At 37.5% G+C, this 16,071-nt stretch overlaps 1 protein-coding gene across 4 annotated transcripts in view; it reads left to right on the top strand.

Moving 5' to 3' along the window:
* The window catches only part of LOC127417331 (F-BAR domain only protein 2-like), a 66,398-nt gene that overhangs the window by 30,017 nt on the left and 20,310 nt on the right, over window positions 1–16,071 (top strand). For all 4 annotated transcript variants that reach the window (XM_051657315.1, XM_051657298.1, XM_051657288.1 and 1 more), the window contains exons 8-14: window positions 4,028–4,124; window positions 11,309–11,353; window positions 12,246–12,315; window positions 12,607–12,631; window positions 13,446–13,502; window positions 13,724–13,783; window positions 14,571–14,741. In XM_051657315.1, coding sequence (XP_051513275.1) covers window positions 4,028–4,124; window positions 11,309–11,353; window positions 12,246–12,315; window positions 12,607–12,631; window positions 13,446–13,502; window positions 13,724–13,783; window positions 14,571–14,741 — 525 coding nt within the window. The remainder of the gene's footprint in view (window positions 1–4,027; window positions 4,125–11,308; window positions 11,354–12,245; window positions 12,316–12,606; window positions 12,632–13,445; window positions 13,503–13,723; window positions 13,784–14,570; window positions 14,742–16,071) is intronic.

Genomic DNA, 16,071 nt, shown 5'->3' with positions numbered 1-16,071 from the left:
TGATATTTTAAGATGTTGTTTGAACACTCATTTGCATTTACATTAGTAATGGGCAATTTCTTATTCAACAGGGAATTATCTTAAATTCTGTCATGTAAATAATATACATTAGTAGTTAAAAACTAGACAAAAATACTGTTGCCATGAGGCAACACTTGAGTATCATTGTTTTCAGAGATACTAATATCCATTGAGGTTCTCTGGGCTGTGCAGTTGCCTGGAAATCAGTGATTATAAGCCTGAGATGTAGCTGCTGTATCATTTTTTAGCTATAGAGGGCGCCAGAGACCCTCAGATAAACACAGGAGTCAAACAAACATGCTTATATGTCAAATAATGTGACTAATTAAATAAGTGCCTAAGGGCATCCGGTCAATTTTTCCTTTTCAACCATCAGTCCTATTGCCCTTGATTTAGGTGATTTATAACATATGCACATTGAAATGTATACTTCCGTGTGGGCAACTGAAACAATGGGCCTAATGTGCACAATATCATTCCTACACACCACAGCAAAACGATCTCTGCAAGGCATTTTACTGGTTATTGACCACAGAACTATTGCATGCTCTGGTTAGGGCTTCCTTATAACCTAACAACACACACACATTCTTGTGTTCTGCTTGTGCCTGAAGGACATAATATTTAAATATATAGATAAAGTTTCTGTGGTTATTATGTTTATGCTGTTTCTGTGTGCATGTGCATTATGCTAAATGAGGATTTAGCTTGTCACCAAAACCCTTCATCTTTAGCAAGCAAAGAGGAAAAAGAAACCTTACTATTTCAAAATGCAAGTGACGTGTATGGGATTCTGCTAAACAGCCAGCATCATGAATATCTGGGCATGTTGGGGATGACAGTCAGATGCTTAGCTCCTCCTAACTTTCCTTGCTCCCACCTGTAAACAAACATACTCTCAACTGCACATGCTATAAGCCAGCTTCCACCCTCCACAAACATGCGAAAAGGACAAGACTGAATCAAGTGGATAAACAAGTACACACATTTTATGATATGCAATATGCTTATGACATGAGCTTAAAAAATATGCGGAACGTGTCCACTATATAAGGAAAACATCGACTCAGCGGTGGAGATGTGTGGAAGACATATTGCATTTGTCAACATTTCTTGAGATCTATAAAATCAAAAGACAGTTAAAGTGGTCTTGTGGGGAAATACTGTCAGTAGTGAAATCTTCAGTATGTGCCCTAGCTCTCAACCCTTCCTCCTCCAAACCCTTATCTAATCTTTGTTGCATAGGAAGCAGCACTAACACTAGTAACACACATCTACACTTTTTATTGAATACAAGAATGAACTTGACAGTAGAAGTGTCATATGGGTCAATGACATTACACCACCTTATTCTGTCCTTCTGTATTTTTTCATTTAAAAAAAAAATTGAAATGTTTTTAAAAGAAGCATGTACACCGATCAGCCACAACATTAAAACCACCTGCTTATATTGTGTAGGTCCCCCTCATGCAGCCAAAACAGCACTAACCCACATCTCTGAATAGCATTCTGAGATGCTATTCTTCTCACCACAATTGTACAGAGCAGTTATCTGAGTTACAGTAGACTTTATCAGTTCTAACCAGTCTGGCCATTCTCTGTTGACCTCTCTCATCAACAAGGCATTTCCATCCACAGAACTGCTGCTCACTGGGTGTTTTTTGTTTTTGGCACCATTCTGAATGAACTCTAAAGACTGTTGTGTGTGAAAATCCCAGGAGATCAGCAGTTACAGAAATACTCAAACCAGCCCGTCTGGCACAATCATGCCATGCTCCAGATCACTGAGATCACATTTTTCCCCATTCTGATGGTTGATGTGAACATTAACTGAAGCTCCTGACCCGTAACTGCATGATTTTATGCACTGCACTGCTGCCACATGATTGCATGGATGATTGTTGGTGCCAGATGGGCTAATTTGAGTATTTCTGTAACTGCTGATCAATAGAGAATGGCCAGACTGGTTCGAACTGACAAAGTCTACTGTAACTCAGATAACCGCTCTGTACAATTGTGGTGAGAAGAATATCATCACAGAATGCTATTCAGAGATGTGGGTTAGTGCTGTTTTGGCGGCATGAGGGGGACCTACACAATATTAGGCAGGTGGTTTTAATGTTGTGGCTGATCGGTGTATATGTAACCACTTTTAATTTTTCTGAGTTTTTAGGTACAATAATTCTTTTCACATTTAAAGTGTTAAAACATCATGTGGTGTGACCGTCCACCCATAATGTCTCTATTGAAAATCTATTTAAAAGCACTCTAAAGTTTTTGAACTTTAACGTATTCATATTTAGCATAATTCAGTAACTGTTTTGTATTGTTGAGCAAAACCCTGATGCATTTGCATTATTATTTCCATCATAATACATAAATAATTATTGTCTCAGGATGATTGTTTTATGAAATATCATGTGGTGCGACCGACACAAAAAGGCCATTTTGAGACATTTTTATTATGACATGTGCATCATATTCCAAGTCTTCTAAAGGCACACAATCACAATGAATGATAAATGGACACGAAAGTTATTTACTCTCAAATCAAATTCAATTATTGGAAACCCATGTAAACAGAATGAAAATCCAATATGGCGAAACCACATTGGTTCTTGCACATGTCGTGACCAAACGTCTAGACATCATGACACCCTATTTTTAAATGAAATACTTCAGATGAACTACAATTAAATGACATACATGAATAAAATACATGATGTCCATTTAACTGTTACGAAATATTTCATAAAAATAAGTAATCTGTTCCCACATACCTAGTTAGTCCCTCACTTCAGACTTGAATCTGCTCTGGTCCTTTTTTTAACCTCATATTTAACCTCATGCAGTCTTGTCATAATTTGGTGTGACCATATGACCAATTATGGCAGTAGAAAAATTTAATTCAAAATTAGATTTAATTTCTGTTTCTGAAATAATAATCACTGATAATATCATTTCAAATATGGATGATTTTGTTATACTTTTTTGTATAATTTCAGTTATTCTATAAAGAAAAAAAGAATAGATGTATCTGTAAATTTGAAAATATTACTTAGATAAAAACTGCAAAATCATTTTCAAAACACTTCACTGTACTACCCAAAACCTATTATTAAATTATTTATGTTAAGGGAACACGTAATTTTAAATAAATATTACGGTCGCACCACATGACTTTTTTTAGTGGCAAGAACAGATTAACACGTGTAAAATCACATTAAACTATTTACATTTTAAGTTAACCCTAACCAACCCTAACCTAACCCTAAAAAATAAAAAGTCCAAATTTTATATTTTTAAAATAGCCCTTGAAAAAAATTCATAATCCGTCACTGACTCGTATACTAATTAACTCTGGAATACTGAACAAATTGTGTGATAATCTGTTCTAGTTAGATACCAGGGGTCGTATTTCTGAAACTTCCTATGTTAAGCCTCAAAACTGAAGTGTGTATTTTCTGCGCCACCGAACGAAATTGTAAAAATAAATGTTTGATTTCAAACAGCTTTCTGAATATGCCCTTCTGATGATCAAACAAACATATGACCCTACCCTCAAATCACGCCACTGGTCGAGTCGATGTTATTGTGTTGCTAATGACAGGTCACTCAAAACAAATGGGAATTTTTATACTGCCACAGAGACACAGTGTTTACAGTTTGAGAAAATTAACCTACAAATGGCTTGCTTACAGTTTTCTCTGCATATTAAGCTTGTATAAAAGAAAGTATTTTAACACAGAAAAAGTTGTTCAGAGTTTAATGGTAACTCAAAATTAATATCTTGCAGGGGGCTGTTTTAAGGAGTCATGTGCAATGTAATAGTGGGCTCATGATGTCTGTATACCTCCTATATATGTACTACGGTACACTACAATTTGATATTGTAAAACATTTTGTTGTTCAGTTTCTTTGCATGATTATTTGTCCATATCAAGCTGTATAATGAATGCAGTGAATACAGGCATGTAATATTTATATGAATTTTTTCATTGTGTAGGTGCAAAATGAGTTTGTGAACAACATGGAGAACACTTCCGTTGAGAGCCTCATACAGAAACTAGCAGAAAGCAAAGGCACGGGCAAAGAGAGACCAGGTAACACAACTAAAACACACACACACTCACACACTCGCAGCATTAGCCTCTGGCACTGAACTACTTTGCCATTGTTCTTGATATTATTATCAAGACTGATGTCAGGAGTTCATTACCAACTGACTAAATTAATATTACACTGCACTGTACACACACTACGAGTAAGTTTTGACTTGCTTGCACTAGCGTGGTGGAGTTTACACCAGAGGTTTTGTGAAGCTGTGACTCTTACAAGGCTATTCAGCCCAGGTCTATCACATGCTAACACTGCCGTCACATGCTAAGTGGAATATCAAGCTCGCTCCACCTTTACTAGAGATTAAGCCACTTGAGCTTGATAGAGCTCGACACAGCTACACTTCCCCCTGTGCTCTTGCTATTTTCCCTCACTTATCCCTCCGTGGTCTTTGATTTGACCTTCTGCTTCTCCCTCCTTCACAGAGGGGAATTTTTTTTTTTTTAACGTTTCAAACAGAGAATATAATCTTGCTTGAAACTAAAGGTGTGTGGAGCTCTTAAAGGTGCTGTAAGCGATTTTAGCTGTTCTGGAACTTCCACAATTTGAATTAACTGTTAGACATGCCCTTCTCTTTCCAAAACCGTGCACTCCAAAGATACCATAGTTCCGTTGACACCGTTACAGAGCAGAAGAATAGCAGTGTTTTCTCACCGTTGTCAAACACAAACGTAGCACAAAAGCACCCTCAACTGACAACTGTTATAAATTTGAAAATGTCATTAAACCTGAACAATCGAGATATATCCAGCTGCAGCCTCACAGAAACAGCAGTTTCAGGGCAGAAGTTCCAGATCAGCAGTTTTAGGGCAGGAGTAAGAGCAGAGTTATGAAATGCTATTTTTACATTAGTATTTTATTCGATTGCAACATAAAACAAGTGTGTGCTTTGTTTGTCATCAACCCTTTTGTATATCTTGAAAATAACATAATTATTCAAGTGTTTTATCCATCGTTGAAAAGCAGTCTTCAGGCAGGTTGTACCCTTAAAAATAGCCTTTATTTAAGAGGGTGGTGATATGGCTGATATAAGTTTAATGTAAGACTCCTTTAATTATTTTTATATTAATTTTTCAGCCTCATCGGACAATGTAAGTAAACTTTGGTAAAATAGCAGGCTACAATAAAATTGTAAAGAAAATATACAAAGAATGAGGATTCAATAATGATGGGGATGCAATATACTTTATTAAACATGAAATAATATGCAGTAACAGGTTACAATAATCCAAGTCATTTCTTTTTAAAAATGTAGTTTGGCAGTAAAGACATAATGAAGAGAATGTCAACAGCTCCAACTAAATTTAAATAGCAGGCTAAATGAGTAAAGCTGTATATTAGTGAAATACTGTGATACAACTATAAATCGGTATGAGCACACATTCGTGGAGAACTATTTTATATCCAATATCATTGTGACCAGGAGGAGGACGTGGCCGAGCCGTGAGGGTGCACGGCCGGCGCTGAGTCAGTTAATCAGTGTGAGAGAAAGATAAAGGGGAGCCGGAGACACCAGTTCGGGAGAGAGAGAGAGAGACACGTGGCTGCGCTTTTTATGTTTGTTTAAGTTCATTTAGGCTTTAAAAGTTTATGATTGTTCAGCCGGTTCCTGCTTCCTCCTTGCCCATCCTTTACCTGTTACATTGGTACCGAAACCCGGGAAGGAGGAGGGATGCGCTGTCGCGGAGTCCTCGCCACTGCCGTCCATCAAGGGACGGAGAAGTCGCTGCCGGCCACCAGGAGTCGGAGGAACCACTGCCATCCGCCAGGAAGTGGAGGAGCCATTCCGTCCACCAGGGGTCGGAGGACTCGCTGCTGTCTGCCCAGGGAGGAGTGGCTGTCTTCCGCCAGAGGGCGGAGGAGTGGCTGAGGACTAGGCGACGGCATGGCTGGGAACTGGCAAGCAAGTTTTTCTTTCTCTCCTCTCTCTCTCTCTCTCTGTGTGTGCCTCCCGCTCGCCTTGTCCCTCTCCCTCCCCTCGTCTCTCATCAGGTTCCCAGGAGGCGGGGTGGACCATCGCTGGTGGAACGGCCGGAAAGGCAGTGTCTCCCCTCCAGAGTTGGGGGGGGGTTATGACGAGGAGGAGGGCGTGGCCAGGTCATGAGGGTGCGCGGCCGGCACTGAATCAATTAATCAACGGGAGAGAGATAAAGGGGAGCCGGAGACACCAGTTCGGGAGAGAGAGAGAGAGAGACACGCGGCCGCGCTGTGTGTTTATGTTTGTTTAAGTTAATTTATACATTAAAAGTTTATATTGATTGTTCAGTCGGTTCCCGCCTCCTCCTTGCCCATCCTTTACCCGTTACAATCATTTAAACACACTGTCTGAGCAAAAACAATGACAGTGCCGTTACTGGGGTATGTTCGTTATATTTAGGGTATTTTGAAAGAAAGAAATACTCATGAATATCTGTAAACTCGTTACAGGTTTAACGGCAAACCTCTGTACTAAACACTTCACCAATCCAAACGGTAAACATGATATTCCCGGGGAATATTCGACATATTAAATATGACAACAAATATAATCTTTCACAACATTAACAGGAAACATATCCAAGCAGTTAGCAAGTAAACAACTTCTCCATAGAAACAGATAACTTCTGCCACTGTAACATCTGTCCTCAAATGCTGCTCGTCGGAAATTTACTGTGGTGATGTAATACTTCAGCTCCATTCCAATTTCGGCCCGGAGACTGCAGCCCTAACCCTAAAACTGCAGGTGCTGCGGAGCTGCAGCTGGATGCTATTGGGATGATCCACTTCAACTATTACAATGCGCAAAATGATTGACGAGCATCAAAGTCCCTACTGATCAGTCTGCTGTCACATTTTTGTTTGCGGTTTACACAGTCTAGTGCTGTCCCAAAGACTGGTGAGATATATCAGGACACTTATTTCAGTGATATCTTTTAGGACAGGGTTTCCCAAATGGGGGTTTGCGAACCCCTGGGCGTTCATGAGGGAGCTCCGGGGGGTTTGTGAGAGAGTGTAGAGATTGCATGTGAAAATATGTCATTTTGTCAATAAGTCATTTACAGATTTTTAAAAACGGATGATTCCAAATGTTTTTCGCCTTTTAACAAATAAAAAAAGCAAGAACATAACTTAAAGTGCATACATTTTCTTTTAAACCAAACTTGTCTATGGCTTCAGTACAATTTTCTTACCTCAATTAGATGAGAGTGCACTCTCTCTCTCTCTCTCTCTCTCTCTCTCTCTCTCTCTCTCTCTCTCTCTCTCTCTCTCTCTCCCTCTCTCCCTCTCCCTCTCCCTCCCCCTTCCTCCCTGTGTGCACTGCATATGTGTGTGTGTGTGTGTATGTGTGAGGGAGTGAGAGTGCGCGAACTCAAGCAATGGATTGACGGGGAGTTATGATGTAGCATAATTTCATTATCAGCAACACAATCATATTTTAAAAGAAAAAACCTTCATTAACCTGACATTGTTTGCCCTGTAGTCCTGAAAAGCAATAGTTGATGGCTGTACCTCCTTGCCTGTACTGTTAACTGCTTGTGCGCTGGTTCTGTTCACTGCCGAACCGACCGGTTGACGGAAGCTTCTGATGGGTCTTAAAAGTGTCAATTAGGCGGCTGCCTACTATTTCCTTGCACGGCAGTCGTAACTTAAGATATAGGCTAATCGCTTATAATTTCCTAAAAAAATATAAATATAATGTTTCATTTCCAAAAAATATTACTAAAAGTAAGGGGGACATGTTCCCCCACCCCAGGTTATAATGGTTGCTACAGCCCTGGCTTTGCTACTTCAAGAAAAAAAAAAAAATAATAATGATTGAAAATGTAAAAATTGGCTGTATCATATCAAGATATCAAATATAGGCTACATTTCAGGGAAATGAAAACAAATATATAAAGATAAAATAGACCATTAGACAAAGACAGATAAAAATAGACCATTTGACAAGATTTCTTTTCTGTGTGTGTGTGTGTGTGTGTGTGTGTGTGTGTGTGTGTGTGTGTGTGTGTGTGTGTGTGTAAATTTGACTACTGGGAATTTAGTGCAATCTCTGATTGGGATAGAAATGAATTTAAATGAAATATATAAATATTATTAGAAAAGGACAATAGATGTAATAAAGGTTCATTCAAATATAACAATAATATGAAAAATAAAGTGCAAAGATGTAACGTTAATTAGATTTCAAAAGGTTAACATTACTTAAAATATCAGGGGGTACTTCAAATAAATAATTTAGGTCAAAGGGGTTCGGCTGACAAAAGAGTTTGATTTAGGAAGTAGTAACAATTTCTACATACCATTCCATAAAAAATAGCTTACCGCACCTTTAAGGAAATTTTTTAGACATCAATTAAGTAGAGTTTTATAGCTTTTAGTCCATGCCTGTTTTCTTTGAGGCCATCTATATGCTAGTGTACGCCTAAACATTGACAAAATTCACTTTTACATGATATACACACTTAAAATTTAGAGTCGTTGTCTTCTAAAAAACAAAACAAAAAATTACCAAAAATAGTGATGTGCATATTGCACTGCACAGATTTTTGCCCAATTAAATACTCCCAAGAATAGAAAGAAAAATAGAAAATAGGGCCAAGCCCTTCGATATGTCACACCCATACTGCAATCATCTAGCGATTTCATTTAGCCTTCAGTAATAAAATTTAGCTCATTGTTGAGTTGTACACTAAACTCATTGGATTTTGCCCTTGTCATGTCTTTAAAATAGCTTTCTCACAATTTTATTGAATTAGGTATGGCATCACAGGTAGCCCGGTTAACCTATGTATGAACATGTAGTGACCTCTAGGGGTCTATAAGCAACGGTCAGACTTTTGTTCGCCCTCCATTTGTTTTGACAGCAGAATTAATTGAGGCTAAAAACTGTTTTGGTCAACAAAACATTCCTTCCTCCATATCAAGCTGTTCATTAGGGGTTGCTTTACTGTCAGTGCAATAACCTGTCCGGCTCACTGATGTAATCAGAGCAGCCCTAACCAGTATAGAGAGAGAGAGAGAGAGAGAGAGAGGGGTTGAACAAACGGAAACAATCCCGAAGTGACACGCTGGGCTTTGGGGAGGTTGCTAGAGCAGTTCAGCGATATCCAGCAGGGCTGTGAATTGGCCGCCAGCCAAACACGCAAACTCTCCTCGCTGCTCCATCCGAGAGCCCATGCTCAGCATACTGTATGCAATTAAAAAAAAAACATCCTCAGTTAATGCATGACTGCATGCGCTTCTCATATATAAACACACACGCATATGTACGAGCGCTCACAAAAGCCAGCAAACACACTCATACGTACAGTATATCATTATTTAATAGCAGTTTGGTTTAGATTCTATTACAAACTTAGGGAAACATTTTTTCAAAATTACTGTTTTAATGAACATAACATAAAATAATCCTATTTTGCATGTGTATGTTTTTAACTTAGTTATACTGTGTGGACAAATTTGCCAAGAAGTTAAACGTAAAAAAAGCATTCTTTTGGGGATGTCCTTAAAGGGAAAAGTGGTTCATAAATACTTTTTCTTTTTACTGGAATTGAACTATATATATATATATAATTTTTTTTACTGTACTGTAAATTCTAATTTTTTTATTCTAAAAGTGCTAAAGTTTTACAAAAAGGTAGGGATACATTTTGGATTAGGGTTAGTCAGTAATTATAATTGACAAAACAAAAGTCTATGCTATGTCCCTGTTTAGGTCCCTGTGCAGTCCATGATATTTCCCGTTAAATGAATTACATGTATTAAGGATTTTATGCATTTGAATTGAGGTGGGTCTTCCTTTTTCCTTTGTGTGTGTATTAGAGTATTGTGTATTGTGAACTGACAGAGCGTGACCTTTAGATATGATTCGCTGATCGGAGACAATTTTAAACAAACAGTAACAGAGATATCAGAGAGTGAGCTGATCTGGTACAGTAGAGTGGATCAGTCATACTCTATCTACGTCACTCTGTGTGATGCGAGCCTGACGTGACTGGGCTGAACAGTGCGCGTTAAGTCCGCTAGCGTCCACCGTTCTCCAGGGAATATCTATTGAACCGCTTGAGTTAAATATCACACGCTTTTTTTTTTCTTTTTTTTTTTTTCAGGTCAAGGCATTTTCTATGCAATGAAAATAGTGCCCAAGGCACTCTTGCAGGGGACTGGCAATAGTAAAATGCTGTCTTTCGTTTTCTTGGACAAGCATTAGCTTTTACGCACATTAACACAAAAGAAAACAGCCTCTAAAGGGCTCTTAGAACATTGAGGGGCATCTCTCCTCTCTTCACTGCCAGTCACGAAAGCACACAATTAATATTTATATGCTGTTCGTGGTATTTATTTAGAGGTTGTTGCTGAAATGAAATGGGAGTCTGTAATGGTGACATCAAGTTAGATTTAATTTCAAATCCTTTTATGCAACATACTGTATTAACCTCACTTTGAAACAATAAAAAGCCCAATAAAAACTTGGCTGACATGTTAAGTCATGACCAAAAAGCCCTGAAATGTTTTCAAACAGAGCAGTGAAATATAGTGAAATTGGGTGTGTGTTTGTTTAATCCCTTCACCCATGTGTCAGTGTGGAAATGGGTTGCGTGAAGAGTGTAAAAGCTTGGAGGTAAATATGCAAAATTGATGAGCAGGAAATGAAGCGTGTGGTTTGTTGTCTTTTACAGGCATTTGTGTCTGATTTTAGTGCTACATGAATTCATATTTTCAGCTGGAGACTTGTATACAGCATTTGACTGAATGCTATCAGTTCTGCACGTCATTGTGTTGTGTTGGTCAGATTTGTTTGTTTGTTAAATTTTTTGTCTGGGGCTATAAGCACAAGTGCTTCCAGGCGTGTGTGTGTGTGTGTGTGTGTGTGTGCGCGCGTTCGTGCGTGCGGGTGTGCATGCGTGCTGGCTGTAAGTGCTCTGGTTCAAAAGGGATGTCAGATTGTGCTACTTGCCACCAAACACAATAATGACTCTGTCCCTAGAGCCAGAATATCTGACACATTTGTTTGTATGTGTGATTTATTTATTTTTTTATTTTATTTTTATTTTTTTTGTGGACTTACTGAGTGCAAGATTTTTTGTGATGTATTGATAAAAACAATTCTATGTTGTGATATTTATTATAATGCAATTCATTGTAATCCTTCAGTCAACTAGTATTTGTTTGTCTGTTTAAATTACAGGGCCCATTGAATTTGAGGAATGCAATGTCTCCATTGCCACAGAAGGTCTGCATTTGTTTTTTTCCTCTCTTGTTCCTATTATGTTCATTATGATAATATATGAAAAAAAGAATGCATACTTTCTCTTACAATGTCTATAATTGTACAGTGGTGTTCAAAAGTCAGTGTCCACTAATGAAAATGTTACTATTTGGCATTTTTCTAATTTAATGCATTTTTTTGTTTCATTAAAATTATATTATCAGCATAACAATTTGAGTGAAAAGTTTAATTGCAAAATGACATTAATTATTTAGTGTTTGGAATGTCCCCCTTTTGCTTTAATGACAGCATGCTCTCAAGCTGGCATGGACTTTACAATTTTGTCCAAAACCTGATGATCTATGTTGAGAATATTCCAAAGAGCATCTCGTGTGCGTCAATGGTTGCAAGGAAATATGACCTTTAAAAGTTCAAATGGTCAATGTTACAAATTTCCTTATTTGATTAGTGACCTAGAAATGGTGAAGAATCCTATATATTTCTTATCTTATTTTCGATCATAATGTTAATTTTTATTTTATTTTTCAAAATCGTAAACTTTGTATTTCCTGGTTTAAATTTGATTTTGATATCAGATTTTCAATGTGGACTTTTGAATCCCCTGTATTTCTTTCCAATAATCCATTCTGAGGCTGTGAGTGAGAGTCCCCCAGCTACTGGGGGTTGCGTCAAAACCTGTGCCAAGTCAAATATGCGGATCACGGATGGTCCGCTTTGGTGACCCCTAACGGGAGTAGCCGAAAGAAGAAAAAGAAGAAGAATCCATTCTGAGGCTTTATTACAACCATTTCTTTTTATTTGGAAATAATAATACCCATTGTTAGATGTACATTTGTTTCAGATGAAACCATATTTGTCTAGATTTGGGACAGTCATCATTTCTGTGTCTGTTTAGGTGCCAAACCAAGAAAAAGGAAGACCTTTGTCATTCCAGGCCGACGAAGAGACAAAGACACGGATTCCACGTAAGTGTTGAGACAGTTGCACAATATCTTTTATTGTAATCTCACTTCTCTAATTTTTTTTAATAAATTCTTGAACACACAATATAATTTTATCTAGTTCATATTTATTTTGGTGTATTTATATGAAAACTATTTAATGAAAATAATAATTTTTTTGTTTGTTTGTTTTTTTTTGGAGATTATTTTTTTATTGAGAAATATTTATTGTGTTATGCAGTTATTGTAAGTTAGCTGCCAGTTATTGCTTAAGAATTAATTCTCACATTAAACTTTTTCCTCTGTCTTGGATAGTGAATCGGCTGAAGTAGAAGCTGTTGTAAGTATCTATGTAATGTTGTTACAACTTTTTAATTAGACATTTGTATACAAAAGTATACATGGTGTGCTAGAGATTAATATAAAACAGATTAAAAAATATATACAATACTGTGCAAAAGTCTTAGGCACATAAGATGTTTCACAAAAGCATTTGTTTTAAGATGGGTGTCAATAGGAAATATAAATGTTAGACTCCCAAACATTACTTTTGCAAATAGAAAAGAATAGAATACAAGAACAGGGAGACACCTGCAACAGATGTCATGGCCCCCACAAAGCCCCCCACTGAACATCGTGTCTGTCTGAGATTACATATAGAGACAAAAGCAATTGAGATATAGCCTAAATAGATAGAAGAACTGTGGCGAATTCTCCAAGAAGCTTGAAACATCCTATCTGCCAACAACCAAGGAAAACTGTGTCCAGGTGTACCTAGGAGAATTGGTGCTGTTTTAAAGGCAAAGGTGGTCACACTGAATATAGATGTAGCTTTTTTTTAAGTTTACTGGACTTTGTATGACATAAAGTGATAAATGAAAACTACTTATGTCATTATTTTTGAAGACATCCTCACTATGCAACATTTTTCACAAGTGCCTAAAACATTTGCACAGTACTGTATGTATCAGAAGATATTATTGGAGCCAAAAAATGAAATTTGTGTTGGATCGTATTTTAATGCATGAAAGATGTTTTTCTTACATTTAATAATTTGAAACTAATTTTCTTTTGATAAAAGTATGCTCTTTCTGGTTCCACTTCATTTGAGTTGAGTCGCACCCACAAAGCTCCTTTGTTCCTGCCTATTTCAGAACGCTTCCAATGGAGCTCCCCCAGGTTTATATGGTGCTATAGATCTTCAGAACGCTGTGAGTGGTGACCTAATGTTGTTGAAGGATTGTCTATAATTCTTACAGTATTATGTAAAGACTGCATCTCCAGTGATTTCTTCTTGGGAATTGCGTACATTTTTCTTGCAATATTGCTAACAATAGTCCGTTTTACCTCAGTCAGACTCTCCCTGTGTTTTGATTTATTAAAGAGTGTGAAAATTGTGTTTGATCAGTGGTGTATTCTGTGTTTGCTGCAGAATGTGCCTCAGTTAGATGAAGAGGGCTTCTGTATTCGGCCTGAAGTCAACGAGAATGATATCCTCACTCCAGACCCATCTCTACCTAACCCCCCCACACACACATGCTTTTATCTTAGCCACAGAAAGATTTGGCTTTATCGCTTTCATCACCTCTACTCAGTGTAAACTCTGAACACTTTATTTTGGCTTGAGAACATAGTGTAATATCTTTATTTGCACTTTTATCTGAATCACTGCCAAGTAATTCCTTCCCATCACATCTATTTTCTTTTGTTTTATTTAGTAAAGCTGTGCCATTACTCGGCGTAGACCAGAGTACATATAAAAAAAATGAAATGGAAAATTCATCATCTTATACTGCAAATGTTATTTTCTTAATCAGTATTTTTGTCTTGTTACCAAGGTCTAACATCTAAGCATCCTTGGGAAATAGAGCAACAAAATTGTGTAAGATGATGACTCTTTTCCCCCAAAGTATGTATGTTTAAATTCAGTTTTTCTAAACCTGAATGGCAAATTATTTTTTCTTGTTTTAAGCATAAATAGAACACAATTTAGGAATTTATGCTTAAAACAAGAACAAAAAAATTGCCAACAGGATAAGAAAAATCATATTAATTAAAGATGTATTCTCTGAAATCAAGTTATATCATCATACACAGTTTTGTTTTTTAAGTAAATGTCTTGTTTTAAAGATATCTAGATATTTTTATTTGGAAAGCAAGACAAAAATACTGATTAAGAAATTTTTTGTTTTTTTAGCTCATGAAACTAGATTCATTTTTATGCCACCACACTACATTGTTTTTTTCAAAGCCCTTTTCCTTGACGGTTCCGATCACATGCCAGAGAGAACTCCTTTTATTCGTCCAGTGACTCAGAGGATGAAGATGAGCCAAGAAAGTTCCATGTTAAGATCAAACCTGTGCAGACCAACAATGGCACACACCAGCACAAAGCCACCATTGACGAGCTGAAGGCCTCTATTGGAAACATCACCCTCTCGCCCAATGCTGTAAGAGACACCTCACATGAACACACACAGACCCCATGACCATATGGTCCTTACTTACATTTGCAAATAAACACCAAAGCACAAAATTAGTAGCATACCTATCAAAAGCACACCCATTTCTTGCTTTCAGATTCATTCAAACAGAATAATGCACCCTAATCTCCTATATAATGGGTGTTTGGTCTGGCTTGACGGCAAAGAGCATTCTGATTGGTTGATGTAATTTACAGTCATGGTGCTAGTTCTTCTCACACAAAAAACTCCATTGACACAGGAGGCACTAGGGGGCACTATTTGATTATGTTATCCACAGAGTGCCGGCCCTTCTCGCTTGAGAGATGTAAACACATTCATTTGATTCTTCCTTTCCTGATTGGTGTTCCTGAGTGCAAACATTTTATTTGTGTATGAGTGAGATTGATACACACCTGTAGGCAATAAAAGACTTTAACTGGCTCAATGAAAATACAGTAATATTGTTTAGGCACAATGCATGTTAGTCTTGAAGCTGAAGGAATGAACATTTGAATTAATTTCAAAATAGGTTTGTGTTTCAGTTAAAGATCAGATGATAGGACACGTGATGTTTTGCGTAGAGGTAAGCTGCTGTTCTGTCATTTAGGATAATAGGTTAAGAATACAGTTGTGTGGTCAAGCGATTCCTCCACACACTTTGAACTATACCGATCAGTACACTACGTCGGCTGTGTGTGTGTGTGTTAGGCCTGTGGGCCATCTGTGTGTGTGTTCTGTTGGTAAACAAACCCATGCAACTTCCTGCATGAGAATCTCACCACAGGAAGCGTGAAGGGGCTCCGTTTCTAATGAGTAAGGTCATGTAGGTAGAGACACACACACAAACAGTGACATGTCAAAGCAAGAGCTGTGACCATAAAAGATATTTGGTTAAAATAAGGCAGCCTCTGTATTGATATACTCGGAGCCAGTTGGTTTAAAATAATCAAATCACCCCCAAAAAGGTTTGCAGTTTCAGTAAGACTAGCACCGTTTCTCTTCCCTCCTCTGTAGTTTTTGTGTATGTGTATGTGAATTTTAAGTTATAGCTGTACATGAAGAGCCAACTGGTCTGAAATTAGTTGAACTTGATCATCTGGAGATTGTTGAATGGACTTACTGACATTCTGACTGTGTATGTGCCGTTCCTCTCTAATTTCCCCAACTAAGCTTTTGTTTTAGACATGTTTGGGTGTTTGTTTATGAGTTGATAAGCTGTAGATGGACAGAATGAAAACAAAATGGAACTCTCTATCCCTCTCTTTTTCGCTCAGCTTTTTTCCAGTTTAGTGTGCTTTAATGGCATATAAAAACT

This window comes from Myxocyprinus asiaticus, chromosome 3 (genome assembly GCF_019703515.2).
Source record: "Myxocyprinus asiaticus isolate MX2 ecotype Aquarium Trade chromosome 3, UBuf_Myxa_2, whole genome shotgun sequence".
NCBI classification, from domain to species: Eukaryota; Metazoa; Chordata; class Actinopteri; order Cypriniformes; family Catostomidae; genus Myxocyprinus; species Myxocyprinus asiaticus.
The sequence above is the reverse complement of the archived record's forward strand: the minus strand, read 5'-3'. Positions and strand labels throughout refer to the sequence as shown.